This window comes from Drosophila hydei, unplaced genomic scaffold (genome assembly GCF_003285905.1).
Source record: "Drosophila hydei strain 15085-1641.00,03,60 unplaced genomic scaffold, DhydRS2 tig00008134-arrow-pilon, whole genome shotgun sequence".
NCBI classification, from domain to species: domain Eukaryota; kingdom Metazoa; phylum Arthropoda; class Insecta; order Diptera; family Drosophilidae; genus Drosophila; species Drosophila hydei.
In genome coordinates, this window is record NW_022045843.1 from 1273728 (window position 1) to 1290194 (window position 16467).

Below are 16467 nucleotides of genomic sequence, written 5' to 3' on the forward strand. Positions count from 1 at the left end.
ATTTAATAAGCACAACACAAATCAACTACGTAGCTTAGATTATTATAATTTAAGATTTTAGTAAGTTTGTCTATAAGAAATTATCTAGAGCTGTTGGAGATAACATATGTAAATCATTTAATTTACTTCCAATGTCAATCGGAACGTAAAATCGATATTTCCACTTATGCGGCAGCCCTGTTGTTATCGACCTGCCACCGCACTTACTAATTCTAAACAAAGTCTGCACATTTCTTCGCATTCAACATTTGGTCACACTGTCGCGTGTATCATAATCGAGTTGAGTCGTTCGCAGTTTAGTCCAGAAAAGTTTTCATCCAAATTTATTCTTATTGTGACAAACAACAACGAATTAGTGTTCAGCAATCAGTTAAATTAATCCAATGCAGCATAGTAACTGTGTTTGTGTGTGGGTGTGCGCGAAACAGCATCAAATTATACAAGTTTAAAACGCGAAAAATTTGAACACCCAAACAAATATTGATTTTTTCATAGAAAAAAGGCCCCGCGAGTGTTGTTCTTATTGTTGTGTTTTGTGCGTGCCAGTTAACTACCAAAAGAAGAAGAAAAAGAAAAAGCAAAAAGTATAAGAAGAAATAAAACTGCCAAGAAAATCGAAAAGCAACGACAACGAAACGCGCATCAGTAAATTTCCACAAATTTGTAATTAAATTGCTGCCTGAATTCCCGTCTACCCCGCCGAACCATTTGATTTACAGTAACTCTTGTTCTTCTTGTTATTGTGGTTGTCTGCTGGAAGTTCGTCAACGAGAAACATAAGCACAACGAGCGTCAGGTGAGTCTTGAATGTCCAGCACTCACACAGAGGCACACGCACACCTACACAGCAGACAAGGTGATAATATCAAAAACAGCAACAACAACAGCACGCAGGCATAGGCAAATCATACGCACATGCACTCTCACATAACGGGTCTGGCTCGTGATGACCCCCTGCCACACTACCACTGCCTGTCAGATTTGCATTGCTTTGCTTTGTTGTTGTTGTTGCTGATGCATTTATCACTTCTGCTCTCTCTACACAAACTACCTCTATTACTATGCCCGCCTCTCGTCCGTTTCTCTTTCTTCGCTCATTCTACTCACAACGCGCTGCATCATTTTCCATCAATTTTATCATTTGCAATCTTCTTTTTTTTGTATTCTTTTTCCTTTTTCAATTAACACACTCAGCTCTCACACAGCTGAACTTAGAGCTTTTAGCAGTAGTTAACAGTTGTCTGTTAGACGTTACATTGCATGTTAATGTTAATATTGTAACTATTGTTGTTGTTACTGCCTGTTGTTGCCACATTTATCAGCTAATGCATCTTAATTTGTTTCTTTCTCATTTATGTTTCCTTTTGATTTGCTTTATGTTGTTAATTTTGACAAACCCCCAATGATTCTGACGTAACGCAGGCCCAGAAAGCTTCACACTCCCACGAGCTGCGTTATTTTTCGCCTATCCGCTTTTGTTTGTTTGAATTTTATTACTCCTGGTGCTCCAATTGTGAGCTCTGTTAACTGTGCGGCGCCAGCGTCGACGTCGCTGTCGCCGTAGTCCTCGTAGTCGTCGTGGCTTTTCGCCTTCGCCTTCGACAAACAACCGTTGCTTTTATTTGACTTTGTTGTTTAACTTGTCTGCATATTTAATATGGCGCGTAGGTCAGTTAACCTAACATTTCGAGTCCATCAAAATTGCCAAATTGCTTTTTGCCCGATTCGCTCTCTATCTCTGCCTCTCTCTTCTACTCCTGCGCTGCCTGGCTGTATTTTTATGTAACTCTCAAATCGATTGCAAACACGTAACAGTAAAGCAACCTGCACGACGCCCCTGCTCTCTATCTCTCTACCTCTCCCTCTCTTTCTCTCTCTGCTCACCCTGCAACACATCCGTGTCGCTAACAACTACATGGCCAGGAACTACGTTGTTGACGTTCTCGTTCTGCTCTTCATACATTTATGTATGTGTGTGTGTATGTGTGTTAGTGTGACGTTCGCATTGTACTGAAAGCCTCAGGGCTTCTGCCGTATAGCGTGACATTTCCTTTATAGGATTTCGTCCTATATACCTGCTCTACCTCCCACTGTCCCCCTAAAAAACACTTTGATTTGAATATAATTTCCACTTGTGTCCTGCAAGTTGCCTATGTACAGGACACGACACGAAAGATCCTTGAATTGATTGATAAATTATGTTAAAAACAAGAGAGAGAAAAAAGAGCACAAACTATTTATTTGTTGGCCAACTGCAAGTGGCCCCTTGCGGCTGGAGGCATCTACACTTTCTAATGCACACGCATTTGGCCGTGCTGTTGCCTTCGGAGTGGTGTTGCCAATGCGATTGCTGTTGACCTGCCAACGGTTGCCATGGCTACCTGCCAAATTGTCAATAACTGCGCAGCTACACGGCGAGAAATGATTGAGTAACATATATAGCAAGGTGTGGTTGTGATATTGCCAAAAAACATATTAAAGGATTTGTTATTGTCTATACAATAATTTTGAATCTATACCATGTTGTAGTTGTGGTGAAATATAGAAATGGAACGTACATAAATACCTCTATACTTTATCTGTTTTTACTGTTGTAGTTGCCTTAACTGATATAAAAATAAAGCATATCTAAGGCAGTATTATTTTATTTTTATTTCACAATATCTTGTATTTCTCAAAGTGCATACTTCTCGCTTGTATTATAACTCTTTAATACTGAACAAAGGATCGCATTTCTATATTTCATATTTTGAATAATTGTGAAGGTCACTCCCTTTTTCTTTCAGTGCAAGCTTGCACCTCTTGTCTTTGGCAGTTCCCATATAGTATATATATAGTTGTATAGCTCTAATGTGGCCATTGCCCATTTTTGCCAATTGGTAATTTTTTACAATGTTCTCTGACGCAATTGTAATTATGAATAATTTGCCATAAATGGCACACACTCTCGAACTGCTGCTGCTGCTGCTGCTGCTGCTGCTGCTGCTACTGTAATTATCGGAATTGCCAGTGGGGCGAGTGTACTCGCAGGCTTGGCCTAGTAGCCTAGCTATACAAGGCCTATATAAGCTATATAATATGTATAGTATGTAACAGGCAAATGGCACTTACTGCCCTTTGCAAGTCATTCGACTTATGACTGCGCTTTGGCATCTCTTGAAGCGGCAAATCATGTGCAACCAGGCCAAAAGGTCAAAGGTAACACTGACTTGCATAGGACTTGCCTTTACGATTTATCAACGAAAGGTTTTCAGAAGAAGTTCCAGATAAATCAGAGCTAATGTTCACGTATGTTTTATAGCCTTAATTAACTGTTGGACAATCAACTTTTCACGACCCAGTTCTTAATTGATAAGCAGAATTAATGAACACAGCTGCGATTAGAACTGCTTAAGTGGCTTGGAAACACAATATATACCCTGTATAAATATACAAAAGAATGGAATGCCAAATTTCAATTGCTGGATTATCCTACTATAAACAGAAGCTAAACGAGCTCAGAGCTTATTAGGTACAGCACACAGATTTGGTATGTAAGTTCTAATCAGCACAAATATTTGTATTTTATATAAATAAAAGTTATAATTGCTTGTCATATGATATATAATTAAGGAAATTTACAAGGCCTTATCAGTATTAAAAGAAATTAAACACGCTTTTATGATGTATGCTATAAAAATATTATATTTCACATATATTCAACATATAAACAGACTACCAGCTGTGTATATAATCTATGAGAACTCAGCTAGAAACTAAATATTTAATGTGTTACTTCTAATATATATAAACAAAAATATTGTATTAGAATACCTCAAACAGTAAAGCAGGTCAATATGAGCCTAAGATCCACATATTATATGTGGTATGTGGTATACAATTTTTAAAATAAATAAGGAATTGTTGGGAGTTTAATATCATATAACATGTATTGATAACATACATATGTGTATATGGACTATATGAACTGAGGAACTATAAGAGCTAGAGCTTCCAAAGTTAGTATACAATTTATTCCAGAGATTAGTACTCATATTGTACAAGGTATATAGACTTATTCATTAGGTATCGCCGAGTAAGCCAATAGTCTAATTTGATATGAGCAAACTCATCAAAATGATAGCTGAAGTCGTTTCTTAAGTGCTCAAGATACAATCAACTTTTTGTGCGCATTTTTTTCTGTACTCTGTGAGTCTGAGTCTTACGTTGACTTTTATGGCAAAAAGTTGTTGTTTTTGCTTTGTTGTTGCTATATCGCTATTGTTATTATAATAAATTTATGCAGCACACTAAGCGTGGCAAATGTGAGCAGCAGAATGAGAAACGACGTCGTTAGTTTTGCATAATAAATAGATAACAAACTGTACTATATATACTTATATAAGTATATAGATATCTATATGTGTGTAATCTCGACCTACGACCGTCGATTCAAATGTCCGGATATGTGCTTACATTTTGGACATTTGCCCAGACATTTTCGTTTTATGGCTCCCAGCGCCTGGTCAACAGAAAAGTTCGCAATTTGCTGCTGCCTTTTTTTATTGCTAAGACGCAAAATGTTTGCAGTCAGTTTTTTTTATTATTTATTATTTTTCTATATTTCATATGTAGAAGTTTGCGTCATCGTTGAAGCTTTTCGTTATCATTCTACAGTTATGTGACGGTGTTTGTTGAAAAAATTTGAAGTTTCTGAAGTGTTTGGATGAAAGTTTTGGTGACGCACTTAATCAGCTTGCAGCTGTGAAGAGCTGTGCAAATTCCATCTGGCCAGAGCTTTTGAATATAAGAGACCCTTGGGCAGAGCCCCATTTGCCGCATAGAACTGGAACTGGGTTAATGTAATGCACATTGCCACCGATAGAGGGGTAACCAGAACGGGGCAGAACAGAGCAGCGGTTGAGTGCGCTGCAGTCGCTCAGTCGGCAACATGTGTGCGGCGCTGTGTGCATGTGAGTGTGAGAATGCGTTAGTGTGAGTGTGTGTGTGTGTGTGTTGGGATTAGTCTGTGTGAGTGTGTGGCTTGGTTTGGCCTGCATATCTTGTTTCAAGTACGAACTTTGACGCCAAAAACAATTAATGCTCGTATATATTGTTGTTGTTGTTGCTTGCTTAACGCTTACTAACCAAAATGAGGTGTATGCTTATGTCAATCATTATGCATTCATGATGCCCTATAAAGACGAGAGACTATTACATATTTCACTTGATTTGTACAGAGAACTTAAAGCACAAAGCATATGTTAAGTAAAAGTGCTGTTAAAGGAATGTTATATCCTGAAAAGAATTAATCAGAGCTTAACATGTTTTGGGTGGTTGGCTTTCCATGTTAAACATTTTCATTGTGATATATTTTGATTGTCATTTTACATTATAATTTATTCGTTTTTTCCTTCTTAATTTATTTGATTTATGTTTATTGTGCCTGCTGCTGCTGCTGCTGCTACTACTACTACTACTACTACTACTGACGAATGGATGTTATTTGTATATATCACAAAATATACTTATACATATGTATATATTATGTTATGTGGCAACAATGACTGCCTGCTGTCTACCGCCTGCCGATGAATCACGTGTCAAATTCAACAAACGAACGTATTGTTTATATGATTTATACACCCAACAAAACCGTCGCATATCAAATGCACGCACTTACTCACACACACCCACAAAACCAACATGTGCACAAATTGCATGCACTCACACGCACACGCTCACATCACCCACTCACACACACAGTCAACGCACTGAGAGTTTTGTCTGCATATGAAAAAAAAACCGGGCAGGCTAAGTATTTAGTGTGGTGGAGCGACTGACATATGCCAATATACAACAATTTAAGGATAGTACACAAAAGAAAGTAAGGCCGAAAAGTAAAAACAGAAAAAAATCAGACAAACAATGCCGCAATCAGAGGGCGGCTATGTATCGCTGCCAGCGATGAATGGCAATGGTAGCGCCATCTATCAGTCCACCACAGAACCACAGTTAGCATCGCCAAACTCTGTCTTTGAGAGCATGAGGCGTGCTTTTGGTCAGGCGATCAAATCCTCTCCTGGAGAAAACGAGGAGCTGGTGCGCATGGATCGGCCGGTGGTCATTGTTGGTGGTGGTACCAGGTAAGTGAACCAGAAATGCACCCAAAAAAATCAAAAAACTTATATTTTACTTTTCGTCTAATAATTGATGTTGTTGATGTTGTCTTTGTTTGTTCCACTGCAAATGCATACATTTTTTTCTTTACTTCACCGTTACTTCAAGCACAAAACCATAACTGCGTTAGCATGTGCGTGAGAGCTTTTTGTGTTATTGTTCGAGCATTTGCATTACTTTTAATTTTGTCCAAAAAAGTGAACAAGGTGCACAAATGTACATATGTAACTATGTATATTATTTATATATATATATATTTATATATATATATATATATATATATATATATATATATATATATATACATATATATATATATATATATATATATATATGTAGATTGCTCACTTTGTGCTCTCAGTTACGTCACCAATCACAACATCGACACGGGGGCAACTTTCTTTATATTTATTGCTGAGCTAGCCCTGGCTCAAGGTCAGAACCCGCCTGCAGTTTTGTCAATACAACATACCCAAGCTCTAGAGTGCAATGCAAACCCAGACAATTCGCCGTCGACGGTGAACCGCAATTTAGTCAACTGCTAACTGCGCTTCATTTTTGTTCTATTTCTGTCAGCGAGATATATTCTTAAGTATTCATTCTTTACAATTATTATTTATGTTGATTACCTCCACCATCAACATCATCATCATCATCAGCATCATCAAGTGTTTTAATTAATGTTTCCGTAACAGAGTGACACATCACACTCGTAAACACCTACACAGATTGAATTCAATGAATGCATACATGCATACAATACATACATACATACATACGTACGTACATACGTACATACGTGCATTCATACATACATAAGTACATGTGTGTGTGTGTGTGTGTAAAGCTCGAGTTAAAGAAAGCTCTGTTTACACTTCAGTCATTGCACTTTTCGCTGTGCAGCATTTCTCGTTCTGTGTGGGTCTCACCGGTCCTAACCGGTTCGTTGCTGTTGCTGACCGTTTCAAGACTGGCGCCTTGCGCTTAAAGCAACCCAGCATTGGAAAAAAATGCGCGAGTGTACATAAACAGCTGAAGAAAGCAACAGCAAATATTGAAGTGCTTAATAACGGTATGTGCTTTTTACTTACCTTCCCTCTTCTGAGCTTTGCGTGGGAACAGCGCCGTGCGTGTTAGCTTCAACTTGAAAGGCAATTTAATGACTTTAAATTGTGCTCGCCTAATTGATGTACTAGGCTATTTCGAGAGAACCTATTAGAAGTACATACCGAGATATGTGTGTACCATGTCTGTGTGTTGGTTCGTGGAATATATAATAACTTGTTTATCTCTGATTGTAAGTCAGTTATTTATAATAATATAGGGGTTTTATCCAATACGATGTTCGGTTAGGATTAATATTTTATTATAGAAAATGAAGGTCGATATACAACCTACATGCGGTGAAATTGTATACTAAGCAACTACAGTGCCTTTTATACACATTTTCTTTTGAAACTTGGTCAGAGGACAAATGTATTATATACAATAATAGTAGCCTTGTAAACTTACAAGTTTTAAAGCAGGTAGCAAACCCAGATGTGCATATGGATGATTGCTGTAATCATATATGATTGGTTATTTTATAATTCACAATCTAAGTGCGATTGTAGAAGTTCTTCAAGCAAAGTTTATCTGTGATCTCTACTCTTTTGCTCTCTCACTGCTATGTTATCCCTCTGGCGTCCTTTTCACTCTGGTTCTACCCTTTTTCTGCCTATCTTCTCTCTGATTCGTTATCATACTTTCACTTATCCCTAAGACTGCCAAGCGTACGCCTATCTTTGCTTTATCATCTATTTCTCTCTATCACTCCTTCTGTTCTCTAATCTTCCTACCCTATACATCTTTGTCTCTATCCCTATCTTCTCACTCTGCATCTGTATATCTGTTCTCATTTATCTTCTATCCATTTTACTTGCTTTCGCTGTTATCTCTTACTCAATTCGATTCTCTTGTCATATAATTAGATTGTGTCCATTCCGAGTGCTGATGGTAAAAGCAAAGTTTAGTTACAGTAGTTTAAATAGTTTCCTTCAAAAACTGCAGACTTAATGCAGTTCCAGCCTTAATTAGTCCCTTATAGCGGAGTCTGTGGCTAATGGAGAGGCTTTAATAGAATCCAACCGGATTTTCAGCTGCTATAATTGAGTCAAAATATTGCGTATTTTGCTTATGCGCCACATAATTGTTTAATGGTTTAACATGGCCAAAAAGCTGTGATAACATTACCTAGACACAGAGTCTGGCGCTTAGACGTTAGCTCGGCGTAATAACTTTGTTAGAAGTTAGGAGAGGCAGCAGGAGGAGCAAGCACCAGTGGGAGCTCAATATTTGTGGCGCCAGTTGTTTGTTGTTGACATTTACCCCGAATGACATTGCGTGACTCATTTATTTAGTTTTACGTAACATGGAAAATGTTTACTATCGTTGTTATTGTCGTTGTTGTCGTTGTTGCTATTGTTGTTGTACTTGCTGTATATAGCGAGCACCCATTTTCATACTCAAACCACATCGAAAAGCAACAAAATGTTGCTCCATCATTCCGCATCAGCAGTCAAAGACTCAAACTCTTTCTCTTTCTCTCACTCTATCTGGGCAAACTTAAACTCAATTCTTAAGTCTCTCTCTATCTCTCTTTCTCCTTGTCTTTTAATATACATTAACAACTCGTACAGAAATATATATGCCAAAACATACAAACTAAGTGTGTGTATTTAGCTGATTATAATCATAATTAAATTTCAACTAATTCAATTTATTTTTCACATTTCCCCGAGGGAAAATGAAAACTAAATTGATTTTCTTTTCTTTTTATTTTTTATTTCCGTTGGGCTGTTTATTTGTTTATTAAAAGTAAGCGAATTGCCTCTCTATCTCTATCTCCTTCTCTCGACTTTTTTTTTGTTTTCGGTTTTTTGCTTGCATGCTCATAGTATTTATTTCAGAGACCGCGACAAAACTGGTAAGACACTGAACACCAAGATGCCATCAGCACCAACACACACTGCCGAGGAGGCACATCTGCTAGGGTAAGAAAACGAACCACCCAAAAACTGTACCGAATCGAACTCTACTATCCATATCATGTGTAAGATAAGCCACACATATATATATGCACATATATATCTATATAGAGATGTATATAAATATATATATATATGTGACGCGCCCCAGACTCTCTCCTCACGCTACACTCAAGTTACACAATTTTTTTTTATTGTTTTTGATTTAATTTTAACTATTCATAATTCACTTTAGAGCCTGTGTTTTGCCTAATTTCGTTTTACTTTTAACGTATCTAAGTATTTTGCATAGCGAGAACAACAAAAAATACCTAACAACAAATTATGATAATTATATATTAATATTAATAATAGTAAGAAGCCCAAAGCATCCGCCCTTGTCTCTCTCAAATCGCATCTCGTACATAACTTGAATGTTGAACAACTATTGCATACAAAGTATATTTACAATATATTTATATAAATATTATTTAAGACTTAAGTTTATTTTTGTCATTTTGATTTTGCAACTTGTAATTTAGTTAATTAGCCATTTAGACGCGTTTGAAGTTTCATTTAAAAATTGACTTCAATTTTGTAGTCCGACAACTCGTAACAAGTAGAAAGAACTTCAGGATGCCCCGCACTGAAAGCCAGCAAAACGCCGGATGCAAGTTAATGAGTGACCCACATAAATGAGAAATTCTATTAATTATAGAAGCAACTGTGTATAATTAGTTAAAGTTAATCTCTTTTTATTTATGTTTAGCACTATGCCCGTGGATCCAATGGATGACATCGAACTGCGCTCGGTGCAGCTGCAATTCCCCAATGCGCGCGGCTCCATTTTGGAGGCCTGCGAACAGCGACGCGTGCCCACAGACAAGGGGGACGTACATGTGGCCATACAGGGCGACACCTCCAAGCCGGCCATAGTGACCTATCACGATTTGGGACTCAACTGTAAGTGCTCAATCAGCAGCTACACCCACACCTACACCTACACCTGTACCCTCATCATAATTCACAATCTAAACGAATATAAATTTGATTTTTGAAAACAGATGCCACCAGTTTTGCGGGCTTCTTCAATTATCCAGTCATGCGCGGCTTGCTGGAGAACTTTTGTGTGTATCATGTAACTGCACCCGGACAGGAGGAAGGCGCGCCTACATTGCCAGAGGAGTAAGTGCCGCAAATAATTGCTTAAGCTGACCTCTCTACTCGCCAGGGAGAGATTGCGAAAGTAACACAAAATAGTACCCAAAAGAGCTTTAGAAAAGTACAGCAAATCTTTTAGAAGTAGAATAATATATATAGTAGAATATAAATTAAAGCTGCTTTAAGGTAAATTTAGTGTATACGGAGTAGAGACTGATAAATGTAAAAAATGTGTTTTATTTAACTATTTTATTTGTAAAACAATTGCTTCAAAGCAATTGATGTGTAAGAGATAGCCGTAATCAAGTTGTTAGCAATCAATTAATTTGAAAGAGCTGTAGAGCTTAGATCATATAAGTTTTACGAGTTAATTTTATTGTATATAAGTAACTAAAGATTGAAGTTTTATTATTATTATATATTTTAGTTCAGTTAAAAACGTTATCAAATTAAGTTAAGCAATAGCAACAGCTTACCATTGTAGAAGAGATAAATCATTATAATCGTTGTGTGAATGAAATTTGATTAGCTGTATGTGTGACAGACCAATTTTTGTGTTACGTTTAAAAAACATATATGATAAAAATGAATGCTAGCTGCTTTTATCAAGGCACCTGGCAAAAGAGCCTCTAGCTCTAGGCAATGTCTAATCAATACAAAATCGAAATATGAAAGCTATAGCTAATATAAATTGTATTTGATTCAAGTTAAGCGAAGTCTGAAAGCTAAATCACCTCTTTGTGTAACAAACTTACTGTTAAGCTGGCCACCCCTAAGCCCTGAAACACAAATGTCATTTTCGTCTTGATCACATCTAAATCAATATCTTCTATAACCCCCCGCGTAGCTATGTGTATCCAACCATGGATGATTTGGCAGCACAGCTGCTGTTTGTGCTATCGCATTTTGGACTAAAGTCGGTGATTGGCTTTGGCGTCGGTGCTGGGGCCAATATACTGGCACGTTTTGCCCATGCTAATCCGGATAAGGTGGGCGCCCTGTGCCTAATTAACTGTGTGTCGACGCAATCAGGCTGGATCGAATGGGGCTATCAGAGTTTCAATGCGCGCTTCTTGCGCACCAAGGGCATGACACAGGGCGTCATTGATTATCTGATGTGGCATCATTTCGGACGCAATCCGGAGGAGCGCAACCATGATCTGGTGCAGATGTACAAGCAGCACTTCGAGCGTGGCGTCAATCCCACTAATCTGGCCATGCTCATCAATGCGTATATTCATCGCAACGATTTGCATTTGGCGCGCACACCGCCGGGCACACCTGGAGCAGAGACGGCAGCGACTACGCTAAAAATGCCCGTTATCAATATAACGGGTTCGCTGTCACCGCACGTGGACGATACGGTGACATTCAATGGCCGATTGGATCCAACTAATTCGTCCTGGATGAAGGTTTACCTAACACCTCTTGTCTCTTAGTTGCCTAGACATTAAAATTCGCTTCGTTTTTCAGATCTCTGATTGCGCCATGGTGTTGGAGGAGCAACCGGCTAAGCTGGCTGAGGCCTTCCGGCTGTTCTTGCAGGGCGAGGGCTATGGTAAGTGTTAGAATACCACGCACACACTGAACAACTGAACCTCAACAACCTATCAGCTACAAAAATCTACTACAAATATAAATCTACAACTGAAAACAATCTACTTACCACCTATTACAAATCTACCTGCTGCTACTCTAGTCAAATTTTCCGTACTTCCCTTCAATTGGAACACAAGCAAATGAGCAAAACCACAGAATTATCTTTAAGATAGAACCCCCCTTCGAGTATTCAGTTCAGTTCAGTTCAGTTCAGTTCAGTTGAATTCTTCAATGCAGAGAATTGTAATATCTCAAAGTTAACTCCTACTTTCCATTCATCACAATCAAAATGCAGCTGCAATGAACACTAGAGCATATACCCTATACCTTATAGATTTACACGAAAGTCGCCTTCTCTCTATCCACTACCTAAACTAAAAAACTTAACCTAAAGCCTCATGTTTGCATAAATTGAACGACAAAAGCTTTTCAACCGCTTTCTGCGAGCAAACATCACAAAAATCAAGTGAAACCAAAATTTAATAAATTGTTCGAAATTTTATATAAGTATTATTGAATTGGACATACAAATTATATATATACATATATATACTTATTCGAAAAAAAAACAAAGAAAATTCGATTTATGTTTGTTAGCCAAAATATTTGTACGCCTAAAAAAAGAAAAAAAAACTAAAAATTAAATAAAGGAAAATTGAAAATCCAAAAAAAAAGTTGTTGAAAATCAAGCGTTTACTTTAACTCCATTTTTATTACAATTCCCTTCCAAAAAAAACTTTTTTAGTTAGAGACTTAGCCAGGGCGTTGCTTCACATAGACCAGGCCCTCAGAACTACACGAAAACACCTAAATTCTAAGCCAAAATTCAAATTTTCCCAAAATACGAAAAACAAATGCATTTTCGCAGAAACAAAACAACGAAAAAATATTTCAATATGTTCATTACTTTGTTTTTCATTTCTTTTTCCTTTCTCCAAACTGCTTGTTTTTTGCTAAACAAACATACAAAACAACAAAAACAACAACAATATAAAAACATATCCCCCTCTCTCAAAAAAAAAAACAAACATGACACGAAATACACACACGAAATACCCTGTAAAACGCCTGGCCGACCATCCTCGCCTGCCTCTCGTCATGCATCCATCTAAAATAAACCAAACAAAAAACCATATGCACTCGACCTTGGGCGCCGAAACTAACCTCAAAAAAATATATATATGTAAATTATATTAATCAAATCGAACTTCATTTAATGACCCAACGACGTTGTCGAATTTGCTGCATCATAAAATTCGATATATGAATTTCTTTATTCTTTTCGTTTCTCAAATTTATTTTCTCTTACGAAATTCTGTTATCAATAATGTAATGCAATCAATATGCGCAACAACAATAATAAACAATATTAATATATGGTATGTATATTTGTACACACAAAACAAAACAAAACACACATTAAAAACAATAAAACTTCCCTGGCAAATAGTCTCCGAGAAACCTCAGTAGACAATGGCAAAAAGAAAACAAGAAAAAAAACATAGTTGAAATGCATTTAGCTAATTAATAAATAAATTAAAATTACATATACCAAAAAGTAGGCAATGCTTAACACACATACATACACATACACAAATACAGATACGTTTGTCATTTGCTTGTGCAAGTATTGGTAAGCTTTGAAAAAGCTTGCATACATTTTAGCACTTATACACTGCGTAAAAGCTTTCAACTGCAAGTGACAAACAAAATGCGACATGTAGTTTGCTTATGAGTTTTATACAATACCCTTATACCTAGGAATAGCAGCTGCTCTCTTATACTCTCTCTCGCTATCTCTTTGTCTATATTTGGCACTCTTGCTTTATTTTGCTTGTAGTATTTGATTTATTTCCTATAACTACACAAATGCACTTATATTTTGCTTATACATGAATATACATATAATTTATTTGATGTTTTATTTATTTTGTTTATTTACACGCAATATTTGAAATGAATATATACCGTTACATTTAACAATGCGTAGCTGTTGGCACACTGCAAAAGTTGGCACGCAAAATGTCAGCGGCCAGTCGGAGCAGCTCCACGCAAATTGAGCTTTGCGTGCAGTGAGAGCAATGCGCCGCCCAGATTGGAGTTGGAATGGGGCGTGGTCGTGAGCGCGGGCAAACGAGTGAGAGAAATTGGAAGACACAAAAACAGAGATGAAAGCACAGCACGCTGAGACCAAAATACACATACAGATATACATCAATGCAAACATATATATATACACACACACACATGCAGATAGGCACAGCCAGCAACAAGTTGAAGCTTGAGCTTTTTTGAGGCTTTTATATATGTATGTATGTATGTACTTTTGTTAACTGTGATTTTCCATTTTCTTTTCACTTCTGATTGTTGCTTCTTAATGTGTGTTATTTTATCCAATTTATTTTGTATTACATTTAGTTATTACGTATGTATGTATATAGTTGATATATACATAAGTATGAATTGTTGTATTAAGTGAAAAACGAATGCAGTTGTAATAAAAAGAAAAACATTACACTGTATAATTTTTTGTGTATTCTTTATTTATTTCACATGCCGCAAGAGTTGAGCTGTACTTGGGCGCTCGTTGCTTAGACACACTCACACATACACACACTGACACATCCAATGCGTAATTCTATTAAAGCAATAAGTTTATATTTATATACATAAAACATATACAAATATACATACATACATGACAATGCTATTATACAAAAAAAGAAAAAAAAAAAACAAAAACCAATATATATAGATATATATACTATATATAATATATATATTATCTTATATGGAGCTATGCAAGAAATTTCACAAATTGTAAGCTTTTGTTGTGTATTTGAATTCTAAATAAAAGAACAACGTCAACGATAATTCAATTCAAAATCATTTGAGCCGGATCAATTGCGCAAATTCACTCGCCGCTCTCTGACTCTGACTCACTCAATATCTCTGTTGTTATTGTTTCTGGTTTTCGAGTCTCTGTCTTTTCACAGCAGCCGATAAGCAGGTGGCGCCCTACTCTCACCAATCAATTAAGTGCATGCAGTGCGCTCTCTCTCTGTCTCTGTCATCATCAACAAGAACATTTCTCATAAACGCCTCGCCAACATCTTCATCAAAAGCTCATCCGCAGCTAGTACAACAAAAGAACAACTACAACAACAACAGCAACAAATCGCAGCAACATCCCGTGATAAGCAATGGCCAAGCAACATCATCAATGCACCCACACAGATACACATACACACATACACAGATACACATATACACATGCGCACACACATAGAACACGCTACAAATGAGAACATAAAACCAGCAGCAAATCCTTAGAACGTGTATAAAGAACACTCATAACAGAAATCAACAACAATAACTACAACTACAACTAACATGCTCTCAAAAGTAACGTAACGTAAATAACAAAAGCCAAACTACTACTACCTTCCCCCTCCACAAAAAATATATATACAACTACAACTACAACTACAACACTGCAACTATAACAGCAACGCCGCTGTCAACGCCAGCTAGCTCTCCCTGCGGCACCAAATATCACACGTATTCATCGATATTCTTTGCCAACTTTCGCGAGCAACAATTGCAGGCTGCTCAGGAGCGAGAGCGAGAGCGCCAGCTGCAGTTGAGCTTGCGTATCGGCAATCGACTGCGAGAGACGGCAATCGATTGCAGCGGCAGAAGCAGCGACAGCAGCAACAGCAACAGCAGCAACAACAATGCTAACAATGACCCGACTAGCGAAGATGATCTGGATGCAGAGAATGGCAATGGGAATGGCAATCGGGCATATGTGACCACGGATACATCCGGTACGCTCTACTTTGGCACACAAAGCAACAAGATACGCATCACTGAGAATCCACTGCCCGAGCCGATTAGCTCTTAGATTGTCAAAAGTAACTCTTATACTTAAATAAAACATACACACACTCAACCAAAGAGAGCAAGAGACGCGACAGACACATATACACAAACACACTGTTATTGTTGTTATGAACTACGTATAAATATACCAAAAACACATACACACACTCACACACACAAACAGCAGCAGCCGCAACAGCAGCAGCAACCGCGCAGACGCCGCAGCCTCAGACGCCAACTCAAGCAAAGCTTTAGCCGCCAGCAACTGTGACAGTGTGACCAGAGCAGCCAAGCGCCGCCTGTATGTAGACTTTAGCCCGAGCCGCGCTCCAAGAGACAAACAAAACGAAAAAAAAAAATTAAAAAATATGAATAAAAAATTAAAGAATTGAGTTAAAACGAAGACACCGCTACCTATACAAGATATTGTACCTATGTTTCTTAAACAATATACAAATGAATTAAATACCACTTAGTACCCGAAATACCGTTCGATTTTTCTAGTTTCCGTTTAAAATAAAAATAAAAATCGAAAAGAACACAAAAAAATGTATTGCAGAGTAATATTGAAATATTGAAATATTTGTAATTTACACTTTGTGCCTGAGCGTAAAATATGCAAATACACATAGATACTTACGTACGTATTTGTTGTCGG

General features: G+C 37.3%; 1 protein-coding gene across 13 annotated transcripts; it reads left to right on the forward strand.

Annotated features, from left to right (window-relative positions):
• The first annotated feature begins 247 nt into the window (after positions 1-247).
• Positions 248-15902, forward strand: LOC111592514 (protein NDRG3). 13 transcript variants are annotated; one of them, XM_023304746.2, is made up of 8 exons: positions 248-796; positions 5746-6125; positions 9096-9191; positions 9934-10127; positions 10229-10349; positions 11173-11737; positions 11799-11883; positions 15434-15900. In XM_023304746.2, exons 2-8 carry the CDS (start codon positions 5908-5910, stop codon positions 15829-15831), a joined length of 1677 nt encoding a protein of 558 aa, XP_023160514.2. In that variant the 5' UTR covers positions 248-796; positions 5746-5907; the 3' UTR covers positions 15832-15900. The 13 variants fall into 13 exon arrangements, with proteins under 13 accessions (XP_023160514.2, XP_023160519.2, XP_023160518.2 ...); XM_023304748.2 differs by having other exon boundaries at positions 249-796; positions 9108-9191; positions 15434-15899; XM_023304752.2 differs by lacking the exon at positions 15434-15900 and adding an exon at positions 13915-14197 and having other exon boundaries at positions 251-796.
• The last annotated feature ends 565 nt before the right edge of the window (positions 15903-16467 follow it).